The sequence below is a fragment of the Zeus faber genome (genome assembly GCF_960531495.2).
Source record: "Zeus faber genome assembly, chromosome: 5".
NCBI classification, from domain to species: Eukaryota; Metazoa; Chordata; class Actinopteri; order Zeiformes; family Zeidae; genus Zeus; species Zeus faber.
This window is the reverse complement of record NC_137192.1, coordinates 36,991,290-37,014,960: the sequence shown is the minus strand read 5'-3', so window position 1 is coordinate 37,014,960 and position 23,671 is coordinate 36,991,290. Positions and strand designations below refer to the sequence as shown.

The 23,671-nt window shown below is 44.1% G+C and overlaps 1 protein-coding gene and 1 pseudogene across 4 annotated transcripts in view; one reads left to right on the top strand and one right to left on the bottom strand.

The window, feature by feature from the left end:
• The first annotated feature begins 585 nt into the window (after positions 1-585).
• Positions 586-13,235, top strand: LOC307230779 (eukaryotic translation initiation factor 4 gamma 1-like; annotated as a pseudogene). Its single transcript has 2 exons — positions 586-4,479; positions 13,156-13,235. The product of its transcript is annotated as a eukaryotic translation initiation factor 4 gamma 1-like (transcript).
• A 3,258-nt stretch (positions 13,236-16,493) lies between these two features.
• atrip (ATR interacting protein) overlaps positions 16,494-23,671 on the bottom strand; it is a 13,585-nt gene continuing 6,407 nt past the window's right edge. Inside the window, exons 10-18 of one of the 3 annotated variants that reach the window (XM_080000592.1) lie at positions 23,638-23,671; positions 23,513-23,554; positions 23,260-23,420; positions 23,005-23,147; positions 22,802-22,899; positions 22,598-22,684; positions 19,041-19,107; positions 18,374-18,586; positions 16,494-16,983 (exon numbers count right to left, since the gene is read on the bottom strand). The exon at positions 23,638-23,671 is cut by the window's right edge and continues 204 nt beyond it. In XM_080000592.1, the coding sequence (XP_079856718.1) occupies positions 16,910-16,983; positions 18,374-18,586; positions 19,041-19,107; positions 22,598-22,684; positions 22,802-22,899; positions 23,005-23,147; positions 23,260-23,420; positions 23,513-23,554; positions 23,638-23,671 (919 nt within the window). In that variant the 3' untranslated portion in view covers positions 16,494-16,909. The remainder of the gene's footprint in view (positions 16,984-18,373; positions 18,587-19,040; positions 19,108-22,597; positions 22,685-22,801; positions 22,900-23,004; positions 23,148-23,259; positions 23,421-23,512; positions 23,555-23,637) is intronic. The other 2 variants (XM_080000593.1, XM_080000594.1) reach the window with 2 other exon arrangements.

The window sequence follows — 23,671 nt, the reverse complement described above, 5'->3', positions numbered from 1 at the left end:
CACCATCAAAGCATGTGTGTGTGCAAGCATGTGTTGTAGTGTGGTGTGTTGCGTGATGAATAAAGTCTGTTTCTTTCTTCTGTGTACTTGTAGTTCTGTGTACTCCTAGTTCGACCTGAATCCAGTCAAACACTTTGATCTTCATGTTAAAACTCTGACAGTCTGATAATAATTCTGATAATTAATTACAAAACATTACATTGATCAGACGCTTTTATCCAAAGCCACTTACAATTATTCAAACAGCGACGGACGCAGCCATCAGGAGCAATGAGGGGTTAAGTGTCTTGCTCAAGGACACTACAGCATGCTAGCAGGAGGAGCCTGGGATCCAACCAGCAACCTTTAGATCACTAGACCACCAGCTCTACCTCCTGAGCTACCATCCCCTGTCATCCCCTGCCATGTCAATCATTTCATATGATATTTATATTCATATATATATTTAAGTAATTGTAATATTTATATTTATATTTCACAGTTTGACTTTACAACTGTCTCGACTTTAATCGTCAAAGAAGAAGTTCCTTAAATCTGAGGAGGAGGAGCCTCCACCCGGAGGGGGCGTCCCAACAGCACCAAGACATGGAGCAGAGAGGGAGGCAGCGCTGGCACCACACCCCCCCTGTGGCCCCCGCCCCCCCACACCACGGCAACAGCCCCAGCCTGGCCCCCGGCGATAACCCCCAACCCCCATCGGCCCCACCGCCTGCCGGTGGCCACCGGTCAGGCCCCGCCCCCCAGAGGACGACGGTCCCCCTGCGGCCCCTCCCCCGCCCACCACAAGGACCGTCCTACCTCCTCCCGGGACGACACCGGTCCCCTCACGTGAACGCTCCCCTGCGGGGCTCGGCCCCGGCGGGCATCCCGAGCCCCCGCCCTGCCCGGCCCCACCCCACGGCCCCGGTGCGGGTGATCACCACAAACCCTGTGCCTCCCCAGCACATCACCAAACAAGAGCGCAAACAGATCCGAATAGGAGACCCCACCCAGGGAGGCAGGGACGTCACAAAGGAGATCACACCGGGTGCGGGCCCTGGCTCCGCCCCCACCCCAACTGCTACACCCGGACAAGGGAGTCCAGCAGCTACACAGTCCAGAGATGGGAGTGAGACAGCTGCTGCACCAGCAGCGGCCAGACCAGATGACCGAGGGAAGCCCCCCCCTTCGTCAAAGAGCCCTGAACATAACAACGGCAGCCCCCCCAACACAAACACCAAATGCCCACCGCTCCTCATGGACCAACCCACCTCCCCTGGCAAGGTCCCCCCTGACACCATCACCATGGATGCCCTGCCACTCTGGGAGCCTGCCCCCACAACCCCCCACAACCCTCCACCCACCCCCAACACCAAGAAAAGGGCGGATGAGGAAGATGGGGAAGACCCGAAGGCAGCATGGGTAGACCCCGACACAAACGGAGCAGAAGGGGTGGAGCTTGCGGGGTTCTCTGTTGCCCCGCCTCTAAGCCAGCTAGGGGCCCTGGGGTTCCCCAACAGCCAGCCTAATGGGCTGCCCTGGCCCGACGATCCATCGCTGACAAACCCCCAGGAGCGCGAGGCCCCTGCCGCTGGGCCCGCTGAGCATGACTATGGCCCCTTTGCAGACACGGAGACACCAGCTCAAACAGAGACCGCCGCCACAACCACGGAAACAACACTCACCCCCCCCCCTCCCGCAGCAGAGGAAAGGGAGGACACCCCACCTCCCGAAACAGCCACCACCGCCGCTGGTCAGAATGCCATGAAAGCAGCTGGGTTTGTGCCAAATAAAAAGAGGAAAATCAATGAGGCCATGGGCGACCCCCTTATTTCCCTCAAAGAGCAGGAGCAGGTGATGGAGACTCCCCTGGAGTACAAGCCCACTCCGGCACCAAAACCCCAGGCCACAGCCGCTGCCATTCCGTCGACCCCAGGTGAGCCCGACCCGGTTCCAGATGACAAGGAAGAAAAAGTGGATGCAGAGAGCATCCAGCCGTTGTCTCCCAAGTTGACCGACAAAGAACAATGGAAAACACCACTCAGGCAGGTAGAAAAGAAGAAGTACGACAGGGAGACCCTCCTGGGCCTCCAGCTCCTCTCTGCCTGCATGAACAAGCCCCAGGGCCTGCCGGCCATCAACAACGTGGTTCTCGACGAGTCCAACAAGATGTCTCTGCAGCACCTGGACTGCAGCCGTCTGGCAGCCTTCTGCCTCACACCCTCCAAACCTGGCACGGGAGGGGGCAGAGGACCACCTCAAGGTATGGGGGTAGGCATCGGCGGACCATGTCGACCAGAGCACAGTCTGAGGAAGGAGCCTCGGAAGATCAGCAACATCTTGCTCAATGACGAGGTGCAGCTCAACAAGGCCGAAAAGGCCTGGAAGCCTTCTGTGAAGACGGTGCAGGAGGAGAAGGACCCTGAGCAGCTCAAGACCCAGGAGCTGTTCAAGCGTGTGCGTAGCATCCTGAACAAGCTCACGCCGCAGATGTTCCAGCAGCTGATGAAACAGGTGGTGGAGCTGACCATCGACACTGAGGAGAGGCTGAAGGGAGTCATCGACCTCATCTTTGAGAAAGCCATTTCCGAGCCCAACTTCTCTGTGGCCTATGCAAACATGTGCCGCTGCCTTATCGGGCTCAAAGTTCCCACCACAGATAAACCGACAGTTACCGTAAATTTCCGCAAGCTGCTACTGAACCGCTGCCAGAAGGAATTTGAGAAGGACAAGGATGACAATGAGATCCTTGAGAGGAAGCAGAAGGAGCTGAACACCGCCTTGGAGGAGGAGGAAAATCAGTGTCTCAAAGACGAGCTGGAGGAGGCAAAGGTCAAGGCACGGCAACGCTCGCTGGGCAACATGAAGTTCATTGGCGAGCTGTTCAAGCTTAAGATGCTGACGGACATCATCATGCACAGCTGCATCGTCAAGCTGCTTGAGAACAACGACGAGGAATCGCTGGAGTGCCTGTGCCGGCTGCTCTCCACCATTGGCATGGACCTGGACTTCGAGAAGGCCAAGCCTCACATGGACCATTACTTCAACCAGATGGAGAAGGTCATCAAGGAGCGGAAGACCTCCTCCAGGATTCGCTTCATGCTTCAGGACGTGCTCGACCTCCGACGGAACACCTGGGTGCCCAGAGGAGGTGACCAGGGCCCAAAAACTATTGACCAAATCCACAAAGAGGCCGCGATGGAGGAACACAAGGAGCAGATGAAGGTCCAGAAGGCGCTCAGCTCAATAAAGGAGTCCGGCTGGGGCCCAGGGGGAAGAATGGGTCGCGGTTTGAGTCCCGGGGCGACCATTGACACCTCGCACCTCAGAAAGTTCCCAAAGACTCTCGACTTCAACAACCTGGTGCTTGCACCTAGCGGTGGCAAAGGCTTAGTGCACAGCTGGGAAAGGGGTAGTGGCTGCGGCACCAGCACCAAGCCTCCAGATCCAGGCTCTGAGTCAGGTGGTCGTCGTGTCACTAGCACCTTGAATAGGCTCTCGGCCATTCAGCCCTCCTCCTCAAATCTCCCTCTGGACTCTGAGAGAAAGGTGCCTGAGAGAAGCGACCATCTTGAGCGTGGCGACCATCTTGAGCGTGGTGACCACCTCGAGCGTGGTGACCACCTCGAGCGCAGCGACCATCCTGAGCACTCGGACAGTGGCCCCAGGAGGTGGGGTGACTGGTACAACTGGGAGCGGAACATGCTGGCAGTCACCAAGACTAGCTTCAGCCACGAGAACAAGTGGCGGAGACTGGAAACAGAACAGCACGGGGCGACCGGCAGCGTCCTTTGTTTGGTCAGCATGATGGACAACGGGGACAGAAGCAGCGGAGACCGTGTCCAGAGCAAGGAGAACACCAAGCTGCAATCAGCTCCCACGCCCCCACAGGCCCGGACTGCTGAGCCCACCCTGACTGAGGAAGAGCTGGACAAGAAGTCCACCGCCATCATCGAGGAGTACCTCCACATCAATGACCTGAGGGAGGCGCTGCAGTGCGTGCAGGAACTGAACAGCACCAAAATGCTCTTTGTGTTTGTGCGGAGCGGTCTGGAGTTCACACTAGAGCGCAGCACCATTGCCAGAGAGCGCATGGGACTGCTCCTGCAGCAGCTCATCGAGGCCGGCACGCTGCCCCCCCGGCAGTACCACCGAGGGCTTCAGGAGATCCTGGAGGGGGCGGGGGACATGGCCATAGACATCCCCCATGTCTGGCTGTACCTGGCGGAGCTCCTCACCCCCATGCTCCAGGAGGGAGGGATCCCCATGGGACGGTTCTTCAGGGAGATCTCCAAGCCCCTGATCCCGCTGGGCCGAGCTGGAGTCCTGCTAGTCCACATCCTCACCCTCCTCTGTAAAGGAACCGGTCCTAAAAAAGCCCGGGCCATGTGGAGGGAGGCAGGGCTTCGCTGGAAGGACTTCCTGCCCCGAGATGTTGACGTTAGGAGGTTTGTAATGGAAAATAATATGGAGTTCACGCTGGAGGACGAGCTGAAACAAGCTGGCGGGAATTCGCTTTAAATGAAATATATATACGTATACATATACTATTGTCAAGCTGTAACTGATGCTCAAGGGCACATGATAAGTTATTGAGACGTTGACATTTGTTGTTGTGGTAAACCCACCACTGTTGTTGGCTTTTGTTTCAATACATAGTTTGAGATGAGGAAATCACCATTGTATCTTCTACTTAAATGCTCTACTTTCATCATATCATATCACTGGAGCGTCAACTTTTTACATTTTACATAAATTTCACCCAAAAGACAGATATCCCAAACTTTTTGTGAGTAGTGTATATACTGTGTACACTATATATACATATATCTACAGTGTATACAGTATATATATATACAATATACACTATATACACATATATACACTATATATAGACAGTATATATATATATATATATATATATATATATATATATATATATATATATATATATATATATATATATATATATACCAAGGAGAAAAGCCGGCGGGATTTAGCTTTAAATAAAATACATATACTATACATATACATATACATATACTACATATACATATACATATACTATATATATATATATATATACACTGTATACATTATATATATACATATATATACACATATACCAAGGAGCTGAGACAAGCCGGCGTGATTTAGCTTTAAATGAAAACAATAAAATAAAGTTGAAAAATAAGAGTTGACTTCATTCCATCAATGACATCATACAATACACATACAGTACATACAACCCATCAATACAACGGAAAAGAAAACACAAGAAGGCATCAAACACAGTGTCAACATGCATATACTATATACTTATGGTACATATACTATACATATACCACATATGCCATATACATATAGTACATAGTATATAGTACATATACTATATACATATAGTACATATACTATATACATATAATACATATATATATACTATATACATATAGTACATATACCATATAAATAAAGTACATATACCATATACATATAGTACTGATACTTTATACATATAGTACATATACTTTATACATATAGTCCATATACTATATATGTACATATACCACATATACAATATACATATAGTACATAATATATAGTACATATGCTATATACATATAGTACATATACTAAACATATAATACATATACCATATACATATAGTACATATATACATATAGTGCGTATACTATATACATATAGTACATATAGTATATACATATAGTACATATACTATATACATATAGTACATATACTATAGTACATATAGTACATATACTATAGTACATATAGTACATAATATATAGTATATATACTTTATACATATATTACATATACTATGTACATATAATACATATAAATACTATATACATATAGTACATATATACTATATACATATAGTACATATACCATATGCATATAGTACATATACTATATACATATAATACATATATATATATACTATATACATATACTACATATACCATATGCATATAGTACATATATTATATACATATAATACATATATATACTATATACATATAGTACAGATACCATATAAATATAGTACATATACCATATACATATAGCACTGATACTTTAGACATATAGTACATATACTTTATACATATAGTCCATATACTATATATGTATATATGCCACATATACAATATACATATAGTACATAATATATAGTACATATGTTATATACATATAGTACATATACTATATACATATAATACATATAGTATATACTACATATACCATATGCATATAGTACAAATATTATATCCATATAATACATATATATACCATATACATATAGTACATATACCATATACATATAGTACATATATTATATACATATAATACATATATACTATATACATATAGTACATATACCATATACATATAGTACATATACCATATACATATAGTACATATATTATATACATATAATACATATATACTATATACATATAGTACATATACCATATACATATAGTACATATACTATATACGTACATAAAGTACATATACTTTATACATATAGTACATATACTATATATATATAGTACATATACTATAGTACATACAGTACATAATATATAGTATATATACTTTATACATATATTACATATACTATATACATATAGTACATATATATACTATATACATATAGTACATATACCATATACATATAGTACATATACTTTATACATATAGTACATAATATATAGTATATATACATTATATATATATTTATATTGTACATATACTATATACATACAGTACATATACTATATACATATAATACATATATAATATACATATAATACATATATACTATAAACATATAGTACATATACTATATACATAAAGTACATATACCATATACATATAGTACATGTACTATATACATATAGTACATATACATATAGTACATATACTATATACATATAGTCCTTATACTTTATACATAAAGTACATATACTATAGTACATAGCACATAATATATAGTATATATACTTTGTACATATATTACATTTCATTGATCAGAGGCTTTTATCCAAAGCCACTTACAATTATTCAAACAGTGACGGACGCAGCCATCAGGAGCAATGAGGGGTTAAGTGTCTTGCTCAAGGACACTACAGCATGCTAGCAGGAGGAGCCTGGGATCCAACCAGCAACCTTTACATTACTGGACCACCAGCTCTACCTCTATGTATGTATATGTAGTGTATATAGTACATATACTATATACACTACATATACTTTATACACTATATATACTATATATACTATATATCCACCACAAACTATATACACTATATATACTATCTAGAATCTAGCCACTGGGGGTGAATCTAGCCACTGAGGTGCACAAGCCAGTGTATCATCAGTGCTGGTCCCAAGCCCAGATGAATAGAGAGGGTTGCGTCTTGAAGGACATCCGGTGTAAAAACCATGCAAATCAAACATGATGACAAAAAATCTGATTTCCATACCAGATCGGTGGAGGCCCAGGTTAACAACCACCACCACTGGTGCTGTTAGCCAACAGGGTGCCAGCGGCTACCGTCGGCCCAAGAAGAAGAGGAAGAAGAAGAAGAAGAGGAAGAAGGGAAAGTCGTGTCCGGAGACAGCAGGAGAGGAAGAAGGGAAGGAGAGTAGAGTTGAGAGAAGGAACTTTGAACGTTGGCCCTATGAAGGGTAAAGAGAGAGAGCTGGCTGACATGATGGAGAGAAGGAAGGTAGATGTACTATGTGTACAAGAGACCAGGTGGAAGGGGAGTAAGGCCAGGAGTATCACAGCCAGGTACAAACTGTTCTACCATGGAGTGGATGGCAGGAGAAACGGGGTAGGGATAGTCTTGAAGGAAGACGATGTCAAGAGTGTTTTGGAGGTGACCAGAGTGTGGGACAGTGATGAGCATGAAGCTGGACATTGATGGGGTGATAATGAATGTGGTCAGTGCATACGCTCCTCAAGTTGGGTGTGAGATGGAAGAGAAAGAAGAATTCTTTAGTGAGTTGGATGTAGTGGTGGAGAGCCCCCAAGGGAGAGAGAATGGTCGTTGGAGCAGATCTCAAAGGGCATGTTGGCCAAGGGACCAGAGATGTAGGTGACGAGAAGGTGATGGGTAGGTATGGTGTCAAGGAGAGGAATGTGGAAGGACAGATGGTGGTGGATTTCACCAAAAGGATGGAATTGACTGTTGTGAATACGTATTTCAAGAAGAGGGAGGTGCAGGAGGTGCAATCTGAAAGAGATTAGTGACTGCAAAGTGGTGGTAGGAGAGTGTGTTGCTAGGCAGCATTGGATGGTGGTCTGTAGGATGACTCTGGAGGCCAAGAAGAAGAAGAGAGTGAAAGAAGGAGTAGTGGAGTGTTGCATGCGATTTAGGGAAGAGGTAAGGCAGGCGATAGGTAGGAATGAACGGTTACCAGATGACTGGGAAACAACTGCAGAAGTGGTGAGGTGGACGGCCAAGAAGGTACTCGGTGTATCATGCGGGAAGAGGAAGGAAGACAAGGACTCTTGGTGGTGGAATGAGGAAGTACAGGAGAGCATAGAGCAGAAGAGGTTGACGAAGAAGAAATGGGAAAGTCAGAGAGATGAGGAAGGTAGACAGGAGTACAGGAGTACATGGATGAAGGATTATCATCTTCAACTAAACCTGGCGAAGACGGAACTGCTGGTCTTCCCGGCCAAACAAGGTTTTTATAACAACATTGATATTCAAATTGACTCTCTATCTCTTATTCCTACCAAGGCTGCAAGGAATCTTGGTGTCATTATTGATGACCAACTGACATTTTGGACCATGTTGCCGCCGTCTCCCGATTCTGCCGCTTCGCACTATTCAACATCCGAAAAGTCAGACCGTACCTGAGCCAATATGGCACTCAACTGCTGGTACAAACCTTGGTGATGTCCCGTCTCGACTACTGCTAACGCCCTCTTAACAGGCTTGAGGCCTGTGCGGTGAAGCCACTACAGATGATACAGAATGCGGCGGCGCGACTGGTGTTCAACCAGCCAAAGAGGGCACATGTCACTCCGCTGCTCATCGAGCTCCACTGGTTACCTGTAGCCGCCCGCATCAAGTTCAAGTCTCTGATGCTGGCCTACAGAGTGATTGTTGGGAATGCTCCCGCCTATTTAAATGCTCTTGTAAAAGCACATGATGCCCCCCGGATGCTGCGCTCGTCAAATGAGCGTCACCTGGCTCTGCCGGCCGTACAACCACGGCAATCCAGGCTATTCTCATTTGTAGTTCCACGTTGGTGGAACGAGCTGCCAAAAATGACCAAAGCAGGGACCTCCCTCTCTGTCTTTAGGAAGCACTTGGAGACCCAGCTCTTCAGAGAGTACCTCCTCTCCTAACTTACAATTACTTAGCACTACCTAGCAGTATTTATTGTTACACTAATGTCTCTGTCGCAATGTAGCTTGAATGTTATTCTCCCTTGTAAGTCACTTTGGATAAAAGCGTCTGATAAATGACTAAATGTAAATGTAAATGAGTACAAGCTGATGCGGCGCAAGGTGAAGAGAGAAGTGACAAAGGAAAAGGAAAAGGCGTATGACGAGTTGTCGGAGTAAAGGACTTGTGCCTATTGGCAAGACAAGGGGACCAAGCTGGGAAGGATGTACAGCAGGTTAGGGTGATGAAGGATAATGATGGGAATGTGCTGACTAGTGAGGAGAGTGTGTTGAGAAGGTGGAAGGAGTACTTTGAGGAGCTGATGAATGAAGAAAGTGAGAGGGAGAGAAGAGTGGATGATGTGGGGATAGTGGATCAAGAAGTGCAGCAAATGAGCAAGGATGAGGTGAGAACAGCATTAAAGAAGATGAAGAGTGGAAAGGCAGTTGGCCCAGATGACAAACCTGGGGAAGCATGGAAATGTTTAGGTGAGATGGCAGCGGCCTTCCTAACCAGACTGTTTAACACCATCCTGGAAAGGGAGAGGATGCCAGAGGAGTGGAGAAGAAGTTTACTGGTACCATCTTCAAGAATAAGGGAGAAGTACAGAGCTGTAGTAACTACAGGGGAATAAAGCTGATCAGCCACAGCATGAAGCTATGGGAAAGGGTAGTGGAGGCTAGGTTAAGAGGAGAGGTGGGGATCAGCGAGCAGCAGTATGGTTTCATGCCAGTAAAGAGTACTACAGATGACATGTTTGCTTTAAGAACGCTGATGGAAAAGTACAGGGAAGGCCAGAGGGAGTTTCACTGCGTCTTTGTGGATTTAGAGAAAGCGTATGATAGGGTGCAGAGAGAGGAAGTGTGGTATTGCATGAGGAAGTCTGGGGTGGCAGAGAAGTAAGTAAGAGTGGTACAGGATATGTATGAGGGCAGTCAGACAGTAGTAAGGTGTGTAGTAGGCGTGACCAAGGCATCAAAGTGGAGGTGAAACTGCATCAAGGATCAGCTCTGAGGCCTTTCTTGCTGCAGTGGTGATGGACAGGTTAACAGATGAGATCAGGCAGGAGTCTCTGTGGACTATGAAGTTCACAGATGACATTGTGATCTGTAGCGAGAGTAGGGAGCAGGTGGAGAAGTGGAGGCAACATTAGAGAGAAGAGCAATGAAAGTCAGCAGGAGTAAGACACAATACATGTGCCTGAATGGGAGGGAGGGCGGAGAAAAGCTGAGAATGCAAGGAGTACAGGCAGGGTGGAGTGGGTGGAGAAGAGAGTATAGGCAGGGTGGAGCGGGTGGACAAGAGTGTCTGGAGTGATGTGTGACAGAAGGGTTCCAGCCAGAGTGAAGGGGAAGGTGTACAGGACGGTAGTGAGAGCAGCCATGTTGTACGGTTTAGAGGCGGTGGCACTGACTAAAAGGCAGGTGGATGAGGTGGAGGTGGCAGAGTTTAGGATGTGGAGGTTTTCATTGGGAGGGACAAGGACGGACAGGATTAAGAATGAGGACGTCAGAGGGACAGCTCAGGTTGGACAGTTTGGTGGAAAAGTGAGAGAGGCCAGATTGAGATGGTTTGGACACGTGTGGAGGAGAGATGAGAGTTACATTGGGAGGAGGAGGCTGAGGGTGGAGCTGCCAGGCAAGAGGAAAAGAGGAAGCCAAAGAGAAGCTTGATGGAGGTGCTGAGGGAGGACATGCAAGCGGGTGGTGTCAAGGAGGAAGATGATCCGCTGTGGCCACTAACGGGACACTATATATACTATATAATATATACGCTATATATACTATATACGCTATATATACTATATACGCTATATATACTATATACGCTATATATGCTATATAATATATACGCTATATATACTATATACGCTATATATACTATATACGCTATATATGCTATATACACTATATACACTATATATACTATATACATTATATACTGTACACTAGATATACCAGCCACGCCCCCTTTCTGTAAAAGAACACGGGTCCTCGGTTATCAACCAATTCCCTTAACGACCTGGTTGTCGGAACAGAACACGGTCGTTAAGTGAGGAGTAACTGTATAAATATTATATATATATATATATATATATATATATATATATATATATATATATACACACACACACACACACACACACACACACACACACACACACAAAAACAACAGCAATGAAATTGTAGCAGGAAGGTACAATTGTGCAATTGTGCAGAGTGCAAAGATGCTGGAAAAATATGGAATAATTAACAGGTTACTTTATATACTTGAGCTAGATGAATTTGACATAATATGCATATATATAATGTACAGTATATACACCGTGTTTTGGTTGAATATTGACAATGACAATATGTTATATGTCGCCTCCCAAATATGTAATTGATCATTAGTATGTACAGTGAATGTTGATCAGAGTGACAGTCTGTAGGGAAAAGCTGTTCTTGTGTCTGCTTGTTTTGTTGTGTAGCCCCTCCCAGAGGGGAGGAGTTGGAACAGCTTGTATCCAGGCTGTGACGCCTCTGCACGGATGTTTTTGACTTCTGACACGTACAAGTCCTAAATGGAGGCAGGTCGGCACCAAGGACGTCCTCTGCAGTCCTGACAGTGATAGAGGTGCGGAGGACACACTGTACAACTGGATCAGCAGCTCATGAGGCAAGTTGACCTTCCTGTGGCAGGTTGACCTTCCTGTAGCAGGTCGACCTTCCTGTGGCAGGCTGAACTTCCTGTAGCAGGTTGACCTTCCTGTAGCAGGTTGAACTTCCTGTAGCAGGTTGAACTTCCTGTAGCAGGTCGACCTTCCTGTAGCAGGTTGAACTTCCTGTAGCAGGTTGAACTTCCTGAGGCAGGTTGAACTTCCTTGGGCCGGTTGAACTTCCTGTGGCAGGTTGAACTTCCTGAGGCAGGTTGAACTTCCTGTGGCAGGTTGAACGTCCTGTGGCGGGTTGAACTTCCTGTAGCGGGTTGAACTTCCTGAGGCAGGTTGAACTTCCTGTAGCGGGTTGAACTTCCTGTAGCGGGTTGAACTTCCTGTGGCAGGTTGAACTTCCTGTAGCAGGTTGAACTTCCTGTGGCAGGTTGAACTTCCTGTAGCAGGTTGAACTTCCTGTGGCAGGTTAAACTTCCTGCAGTAGGTTGAACTTCCTGTGGCAGAGATTGTTGTCCCCGGAAACCTGAAGGATTCCACAGCAGACACAGTGCTGTTGAGTATGGTCGGGGGGGTGGGGGGGGGGGGGGGGTATTAGGGTTGTCTGACACCATCTAGCTTAGTGTCCAGTTCCTGTCAGATAACTTTTGCCATCTCGACTGCAAAAACAGCTGCACCGAGCTCGAGTCTTGGGATGGTAATGTCAGGTTTTGGGGCCTGCCTGGCCTTACCCAGGATGAATCCTAATTCGGTCTGACCTTCCGTGCCGTAACTTTGAGGTATAAAACGGCAGCAATTGCCTTGGTGGATGCGTCGCAGAAGATGCACATCTCTCTCCTCTGAGCTCTAGAAATTGGCAGTGATGTAAACATCCTCGGGAGTCCCTGATGATCTTGAAGCGAGTCTCTCCACCGCAGCCACTCCTCCTGCCTCGTCAGGTACAAGGGTGTCCCATTCGCCCCGGCAGCAGTAAGCTCTCTAAGGATGGCACGACTTGAATGCTGACAGGTGCAGCGAGACCCAGGGGATCGAACAGACTGTTGACAGTTGACAGCACACCGTGTCGTGTCAACGGTCTCTCGTTAGCTTCCACACAGAAAGTGAAGGTGTCGGTGGACAAGTCCCTTCTGAGCCCTACACTGCGTTGCATCGGAGGGGAGTCCTGATCAAAGTCGAGGTCTTGTAAGCCTATGGCAAGGACCTCCCCCAGGAAAGCTCTCATGACGTCGGAACAATTGGATACAATCTTGTGGAGCCTGAGGTTGGACTGGGCAAGCATGTCCTGAGTGCTTTTCAGCACGGTGCGCTGGCGAAAGACTTCAACCCATCGTCTACATAGAGGTGCAATACCACCTACTGACGCGCTTCGGCCCCGTACTCATTCTCCGCTTCCATTGCGGTCCTCTGTAGTCCATAGATGACTACAGCTGGGGAGGGGGGATTGCCGAACACGTGGAACTTCATGCGAAACTCTGTCACTTCATTGTCTAGATCAGGGGCGCCCACACATTTTTGGCTTGTGAGCTGCTTTTAAAATGACCAGGTCAAAATGAACTACCTGCATTAAAAAAATGCTAAATATATTTATTTATATATATACTGAGTATACTACCGGGAGAATTCGGAAGAAGAAGATACTGAGTATAATTTATATATACAATATATGTTGGCGTACCTTGCATCACTGCATGAACTCTTACGGCACAATACAAGAAGAAGAACAATCTTTATTTGTCACACAGCACACCACACTACAACACATGCACGATGATCATCCGTCATGTGATCATCAGTAATGGTGGAACGGTATTTGGACTTAATAATCTGCAGCTTTGAGGACAGAAGTTGCATTTTTCATTTGAAAGCATGAACTGAACTGATCATGTTGACCACGGTTTTGTCTTTTCCTTGCAGCTCTAAAGTAAGCTCATTCAACATGTTGGTCAGATCGGTTAAAGAAAAAAAAAAAGTTTCAATTGCGCGGGATCTACCCGCCCTACCTCTGCGATCGACGTATTAGACACCACTGGTGTGACCAAAGTCGAAGTCTTGACCGATCTTAGTTTCTGCCTGAAAGTCGGGTGAAGATGAACCAGACAGTGATCAGAGAGTCCAACGCTGCTCAGGGACAGAGCGACAGGTGTCCTTGTATACTGTAGCAGTGCTATGAGGTGGGATGTAAACACCTGAGGTGGGATGTAAACACTGAGGCGGGATGTAAACACCTGAGGTGGGATGTGAACACCTGAGGTGGAATGTAAACACTGAGGCGGGATGTAAACACCTGATGTGGGATGTAAACACTGAGGCGGGATGTAAACACCTGAGGTGGGATCTAAACACCTGAGGTGGGATGTAAACACCTGATGTGGGATGTAAACACTGAGGCGGGATGTAAACACCTGAGGCGGGATGTGAACACCTGAGGTGGAATGTAAACACTAACTCCCGCAATGAATAAAAGGGTTTGTAGTCAATGAAAAGGGTCTCTCGGTGAGGGCTGCACTTATTCAACAATCATAATATATCCCATAATAGCAGTCACCGGAGACCTTCTGCAGGTGACAGGTAGCGGTCATCTTATGAAACCCCTTCCATTCCCTGTGTGTCACTATAGCAACCGGCCAATCACAGCTCAGCCAGCTGGAGTGTTTTGATCCATCTCTCCCAGTGTAAGAAGAAGGAATCTACCGTTTGAGAGAAATAGAATGTAGAAATAGATTTACATTTTTTAAGCCTTTTCTTGGTGAGGGCGTGGTCCCTGCGTTGGTGCTGGAATCCTTCCACAAAGAGGCAGAGCTGCTCCATCTATGCCTTCGTGTCCTTGGAGCAACTCAACTGTGGATGAAGGTCCAGGTTAAATAATAAATCAGCAGCCTTCCCTGTTAACTTAATAATAATGATAATAATAGCCGTAATAGTAGTATTAATTATAATAGCAATAACAGTAGTTATAATAATAATAATAGCCATAATAGTAATAATTGTAATCATTATAATAATAGCAGTGATTGTAGTAATAATAATAATAGCAGTAAATGTAATAATAATAACAATAGCAGTTAAACTAGGCCATTACATTATTAATATTTCAAGAGTCGGATTTTGACAGGAAGATTCTTAATTTTGAAATGTTTTTTGTATAAATAGTGCCTGTCCTGTAGGTAGGCTACTAGTAGTAATAATAAAAATAATAACAATAGAAATCACAATAGTAATAATAATAGCCAGAGTAATAATAGTAATAATAATAGTAATAACAGTCATAGTGATAACAATATGAATAATAATAACATTAATAATAGTAATAATAATAAGTGATGATAATAATAGTTATAACAATAGTAATATTACCCATAATAATATAAATATTAATATTAATAAAAGTAATACTAATCATAGTAACAATAGCAATAATAATTACAAAAAGAATAGTAATAATGCTAATAGTAATTATTGTTCTTACTATTATTGTAATAATAGTAAGAACAATAATAATACTACTAATGATACTACTAATAATAATAGTTATAACAATATTAATAGTAATAATAATAATATACATAATAATAACATAGTAATTATCATAAGAATAGTAATAATAATTAGAATAGTAATCATCGTAATAATAATAATAAGAATAGTAATAATAATAAGAATAGTAATAATAATAAGAATAGTAATAATAATAATAAGAATAGTAATAATAGTAATAATAATAAGAAGAACAGTAATAATAATAAGAATAGTAATAATAGTAATAATAATAAGAATAGTAATAACAGTAATAATAATGAGAATAGTAACAAAAATCAAAGTAATAATAGTAATAATAATAATAATGGGTCAGTGGCAAAAGGATCAGAGCTGAAATATTCAGGTTTAGAATGTGATGTATAAGTTGGTAAAAGTTCAGATTTTTTTCATTCCTGCAGCGACGATAGCAGTTATAGTAGTAATAATAATAGTAATAATAATCATAATAATAGCAGTAATAATAAAATTTGTAGTAATCGTAATCATAATAGTAGTAATAGTCATAATAATAATAGTAATAATATGATAAAATAATAAAAATTGTTATAATAATTTTAATAATAATTACAAAAAGAATAGTAATAATAATAATCTTAATAATAATTATAGTATTATAATTATAGTAATAGTTATAACAATAGTAATACTACTAATGATAATAATATTTATAACAATATAAATAATAATAACATAGTAATTATAATAAGAATAGTATAATATAAATAGTAATAATAAGAAGAAGAATAGTAAGAATAATAACAATAGTGATAATAATAGTTATAATAACAACGGTTATATGAACTATAATAATATTATAAATAGTAATAGTAATAAAAATAACAACAATAGTAATAATAATAGTTATATAATAATGGGTCAGTGGCAAAAGGATCAGAACTAAAATATTCAGGTTTAGAATGTGATGTATAAATTGGTAAAAGTTCAGATTTCTTTCATTCCTGCAGCGACTACAAAATAAAAAGCACATTTCCACACATCTCTCATTTGATTCTTCATATTTACTATTTTATTTATATGTCCTATGTCCAATCATGAGACACACTCAAGCTCAGTTCAGATTTGAAACACTGACTGTGAAAAACAACCCAACAGGAAGTGACATCTTCCACATGGTGATGTCATCCTAGCAGTGACGATGTCATCGGGGCTCAGCTCATCTCTCTGTGCTGGAGACCTACTGAGCGTGTGCAGGACATGCTTCCTGTCTCACAGGAAGCGGTTCAGTCCAAGATGGCCACCGAGCCGGCCCCTGATTGTAGGAGAGGCGGGACCGGCCGGCCAATTAGGAGCCGGCGTCCGTGTCCATGTCCTCGGTGTCGTCGGCCTCCGAGCGGCAGATTTCCTCCAGAGCCAGCTCTGACAGCAAACAGGAAGTGAGGACATATAAACAAAGTACTACTGTTTCACAGTACATGTGCGTTTCTTATTACAGTGTGTACTACAGTGTGTAGTGCAGTATTACTACAGCATAGCTAGTGTTACTATAGCATTACTACAGTGTGCAGTGCAACTACAGCATTACTAAAGCGTGTAGTGCAGTGTTACTACAGCATTACTACAGCATGTAGTGCAGTGTTAACAGTGTTACTACAGCGTGTAATGCAGTGTTATTTCAGTGTTACAGCATTATTATAGCGTTACTACAGAGTTACTACAGTTTGTAGTGCAGTGTTGCTACAGCATTACCAGTGTTACTATAGCGTTACTACAGAGTTACTACAGCATGTAGTGCACTGTTACTGCAGCGTGACTACAGTGTTACTACAGCATTACTAGTGTTACTATAGTCTTACGGCAGAGTTACTACAGCATGTAGTGGAGTTGCGACAGCGTTACGACAGCGTGTAGGGCAGTGTTACTGCAGCATTACTATAGTGTTACTACAGTGTGCAGTGTTACAACAGCTTTACTACAGTCACTACAGTGTTACCAAAGCGTGTACTACAGTGTTACTACAGCATGTGGTACAGCTACTATAGCGTCACTACAGTTTTACTACAACGTGTACCACAGTTACTACAGTGTTACTACAGTGTGTAGTGCCGTGACTACAGTGTTACTACAGCGTGTACTAAAGCTACTACAGTGTTACTACAGTTACTAGTGTTACCGCAGCGTGTACTACAGTTACTATAGTGTTACTACAGTTACTACAGCATGTACTACAGTTACTACAGTGTTACTACAGCATGTACCACAGTTACTACAGTGTTACCAGAGTGTGTAGTGCAGTTACTACAGTGTTACTACAGTTACTACAGTGTTACCGCAGCGTGTACTGCAGTTTCTATAGTGTTACTACAGTTACTACAGCATGTACTAGTTACTACAGTGTTACTACAGCATGTACCACAGTTACTACAGTGTTACCAGAGTGTGTAGTGCAGTTACTACAGTGTTACTACAGCATGTACTAAAGTAACTACAGTGTTACTACAGTTACCACATTGTTACTGCAGTGTGTACTACAGTCACTATAGTGTTATTACAGTTACTACAGAATGTACTACAGTTACTACAGCATGTACTACAGTGACTACAGCATGTACTACAGTAACTACAGTGTTACTACAGTTACTACATTGTTACTGCAGTGTGTACTACAGTTACTATAGTGTTATTACAGTTACTACAGCATGTACTACAGTTACTACAGCATGTACTACAGTTACAACAGTGTAATTACAGTTACTACAGCATGTACTACAGTTACTACAGTGTTAGTACAGCGTGTGGTGCAGCGTACCCTCGCTGTAGGACAGTGTCTCCCTGCTCAGTAGCTGTCTCACTGCAGGGATGGCCTGGTCGTACACGTGCAGCACGGCACACGCTCCCTGATGGAAGCTGCCGTGGTGCAGCAGCAGCCAGTGCAGCAGCACCAGCGACTCCTTGAGCACCGCCAGGCTGGGGCGGGGGCCCCGGGGCCGGGGGGCGGGGCAGCCGGGGCCCGGGGGCGTGGCTTCAGGAGGGAGGGACGAGGGGCACAATAAAGACAAGCTCAAATTTTTCTAAATTCCAAAGCGATCGATTTGTTTTCATCGCATTTTAAGAGTTTCACTGTTTAAAGGGAAACTCGCAGCTCCATGTGTGCTGGCCACGCCCACTGGGAGGCTGGCCACGCCCACTGGGAGAGGCTCCGTTTGAATTTCGATTTAGAACCCCTTACGTCACACAAACAAAACCTGAGTCTCTGTTGTACCAGATATTGATCCAGTATCAGATGCTGATGCAGTACCAGATATTGGTCCAGTATCAGATGCTGATGCAGTACCAGATATTGGTCCAGTATCAGATGCTGATGCAGTACCAGATATTGGTCCAGTATCAGATGCTGATGCAGTACCAGATATTGATCCAGTATCAGATGCTGATGCAGTACCAGATATTGATCTGGCCTCATGCTAAATGTTTACCTGCTGAGCCGCTGTCCCTGAGAACCAACCAGTGACGATGGAGAATCACCACAACGACACGAACCAACTGAGGAGAGAAGTTGATTCAATTACTAGATAATACTGAGTGAAATTAGAAACAATATCCCTGTATCTAACTACATACATACATATATACATACATATATATGTATATAAGTATGTATGTATATAAGTATGTGTGTATATAAATATGCGTGTATATAAGTATGTATGTATGTAAGTATCTATGTATATAAATATGCGTGTATATAAGTATGTATACAAGTATATACATATACAACTATGTATACAAGTATGTATACATGTATGTGTACCAGTATGTATATAAGTATGTATGTATATAAGTATGTGTGTATAAGTATTTATGTATATAAGTATGTATATAAGTATGTGTGTATAGGTATGTATCTTTATACATACCATATACATGTGGATCATCAAATCTGTATCTATATTGGTATTTATACAAGTATGTACAGTGGGGCAAAAAAGTATTTAGTCAGCCACCAATTGTGCATGTTCTCCCACTTAAAAAGATGAGAGAGGCCTGTTATTTTCATCATAGGTTCACTTGAACTATGAGAGACAAAATGAGAAAAAAAATCCAGAAAATCACATTGTCTGATTTTTAAAGACTTTATTTGCAAATTATGGTGGAAAATAAGTATTTGGTCAATAACAAAAGTTCATCTCAATACTTTGTTATATACGCTTTGTTTGCAATGACAGAGGTCAAACGTTTCCTGTAAGTCTTCACAAGGTTTTCACACACTGTTGCTGGTATTTTGGCCATTCCTCCATGCAGATCTCCTCTAGAGCAGTGATGTTTTGGGGCTGTCGCTGGGCAACACAGACTTTCAACTCCCTCCAAAGATTTTCTATGGGGTTGAGATCTGGAGACTGGCTAGGCCACTCCAGGACCTTGAAATGCTTCTTACGAAGATTCAAGATTCAAGATTCAAGATTCTTATTTGTCACATACATATACATACTTCCATACATATATGCAGTGAAATGTAATGCAACGCACCCGGTGATAGCACACAATAAGTCCTAGGAAAAAGTACAAAAATAAAATAAAATAAAAAGTAGAAAATTCCTTTCTAATAGACCGACTAACTGACTCCTAAAACGTAATACAGTAAGTGGAATACTTATAGAATAAGATAAAAAATATATAGAATAAAATACAATAAAAAATAAATTGAAATAAAATGGAATAGGTTGAAGGAATATGCCTATGTATATACAGATATGTGCATTTAAAGTGGCATGTGAAGCCACTCCTTCGTGTCCCGGGCGGTGTGTTTGGGATCATTGTCATGCTGAAAGACCCGGCCACGTTTCATCTTCAATGCCCTTGCTGATGGAAGGAGGTTTTCACTCAAAATCTCACGATACATGGCCCCATTCATTCTTTCCTTTACACGGATCAGTCGTCCTGGTCCCTTTGCAGAAAAACAGCCCCAAAGCATGATGTTTCCACCCCCATGCTTCACAGTAGGTATGGTGTTCTTTGGATGCAACTCAGCTTTCTTTCTCCTCCAAACACGACAAGTTGAGTTTTTACCAAAAAGTTCTATTTTGGTTTCATCTGACCGTATGACATTCTCCCAATCCTCTTCTGGATCATCCAAATGCTCTCTAGCAAACTTCAGACGGGCCTGGACATGTACTGGCTTAAGCAGGGGGACACGTCTGGCACTGCAGGATTTGAGTCCCTGGCGGCGTAGTGTGTTACTGATGGTAGCCTTTGTTACTTTGGTCCCAGCTCTCTGCAGGTCATTCACTAGGTCCCCCCATGTGGTTCTGGGATGTTTGCTCACCGTTCTTGTGATCATTTTGACCCCACGGGGTGAGATCTTGCTTGGAGCCCCAGATGGAGGGAGATTATCAGTGGTCTTGTATGTCTTCCATTTTCTAATAATTGCTCCCACAGTTGATTTCTTAACAACAAGCTGCTTACCTATTGCAGATTCAGTCTTCCTAGCCTGGTGCAGGTCTACAATTTTGTTTCTGGTGTCCTTTGACAGCTCTTTGGTCTTGGCCATAGTGGAGTTTGGAGTGTGACTGTTTGAGGTTGTGGACAGGTGTCTTTTATACTGATAACGAGTTCAAACAGGTGCCATTAATACAGGTAACGAGTGGAGGACAGAGGAGCCTCTTAAAGAAAAAGTTACAGGTCTGTGAAAGCCAGAAATCTTGCTTGTTTGTAGGTGACCAAATACTTATTTTACTGAGGAATTTACCAATTAATTCATTAAAAATCCTACAATGTGATTTCCTGGATTCTTTCCCCCCCATTCTGTCTCATAGTTGAAGTGAACCTATGATGAAAATTACAGGCCTCTCATCTTTTTAAGTGGGAGAACTTGCACAATTGGTGGCTGACTAAATACTTTTTTGCCCCACTGTATATAGGTATGTATATAGGTATGTATATAAGTATGTATCGTTCGTTCGTTGGTGTAGGGCTACACAGGCAATTGGGACATTAGCCAAGAAGTGGTATCGTCATCCAGTTCAATGAGGCCGCTGACTCCATGTGGTGATTTGAAGATTGGGCATTCATCAATGATGTGTTCAACAGTCTGTGGTTTTCCGCATTCACAGAGATTTGTGGCAGACACTCCAATCATATGCAGATAGGTTTGGGTCTTTGCTACTCCAGAGCTAAGTCTGTTGAGGTTGACCCAGGCATTCCATGGTAGGTCACACCCAGGTGGATTTGTTGAAGGGGAGTTGATGAACTTCCTCAACGTGGAGGTTGACTCGGACCATTGCTTGTTCCAGCAGTCAAGGATCCATCCAGGGTGTGGAGGGCTTGTGGTAAGGAGTCTCCTAGCTTCGGTGGAGAAGTGTCTGCGTTTGAGTCTCTGGTGGCCATATTCAGCAGGCGGGGGGATCAGGCTTGTTGGCTCATCTGCACTCTTGCAGGCCAGCTTCAAGGTCAGGAAGTTACGACGGAGCTCCGGAGGTGGAATGCCAGACAGTATGGGGAGGAACTCGACAGGGGTTGATGGCAGGGCACCACTAATTAGCCTCATGGCGGTGTTAAGCACAACATCAACACAGGCTGTATGGCTGCTGTGACTTCATGCAGGGGCGGCATACTCAGCCGTGGAGTATACAAGGGCAAGGGAAGAGGTGCGCAGGGTGGTGAAGTTTGCGCCCCATCCAGTGCCAGCCAGTCTCTTCAGGAGGTTTACACGGGCAGCGGTCTTGGCAGCAACTTGTTGGATGTGTGGCTTGAAGGTGAGGCTATGGTCAAGTGTGACACCGCGATATTTAGGGTTGGGGTCATGCCTGACGATGGTGCCGTCGAGTGTGATGTTCAGCATGGTATTCGCACATCTATTGGCAAGATGGAACACTGAGCAAACTGTCTTGGGCAGGCTAAGCTTGAGATGCCATTTGTGGAAGTACCTGCTCAGTAGCGAGAGATCTTTCTCAAGGGCATTCTCAACCACAATAGGTATATATATAGGCATATATATAAGTATGTATATAGGTATGTATATAGGTATGTGTGTTACCTCATTGAAACACTGGCAGGCAGCCTGTACAAATGCGGTCCAGGTGTTTTCTCTCTGAGTGAAAAGTCTGGACAACAGACGCACAACCTGTGGGGGGAGGAGGGGGGGGTCTCATTTCAAATGCAGCTCCAGCAGGGTGCTCCCCCCCACTCCAGCAGGGTGCTGCCCCACCCACCACTCCAGCAGGGTTCCCCCCCCACTGACCTGCAGCTCCAGCAGGGTGCCCCCCCTCTGCCCCTCCCTGCTCTGGGCGTCTGCTCGGGTTTTAATGTATTCAAACAGCCGGAGGAACGCACAGGACTCTGCAGACAGACAGACAGACAGACAGGCAGTCAGACAGACAGACAGACAGACAAGCAGGTAGACAGTCAGACAGACAGACAGTCAGTCAGTCAGACAGGTCTCACCGTGCTGGGAGCAGAGCTGCAGGGCCTGGACTTCCTGGTCAGCGACGCATCGCAGGATACGAACACACTCCGACACCACAGCGAGCCCTGCACCTGCACACACACACACACACACTGCCTGGCTCCAGCAGGAGTACTGCAGCCTGCACACGCACACACACAGGTATTTCTTAAAGTTTCCATGGTGACGACAGCGTTATTTAGGTGTTAGCAAGGAGAAGCAGTGTGGCGCGCCCACGGCCACGCCCATCTTGCCTGAGTGTGTGTGTGCGTGCGCTGCGCTCCAGCAGCACGCTCAGCGTCCTCAGTGCCAGCTGCTGCAGCGCCTCCTTCTGGTCACAAGCAGAAGTGCGCACGTGGCACAGCTGCAGCGTGCAGCACAGCAATGCATGCTGGGACGGACGCACCGTGCCCTGCTGGACCGGGGACGACACACAAAGGGTTAAATTAAGGCTGAGCGAGAGAGCGAAAGAGACAGGCAGGCAGCGAGACAGGAAGACAGACCCACCCTCTCGTCCACTTCCTGTGGCTGCAGCAACTCCTCCACTACCTGCTACCAGGGTCAAAGGTCAGAACTGGACATTCAAGACACATTTGGATTAGCGTTTGCATTATGACGGCCGCAGTGATGACCTCATCACTGTGCGCCAGCAGCAAGTGAAGGACC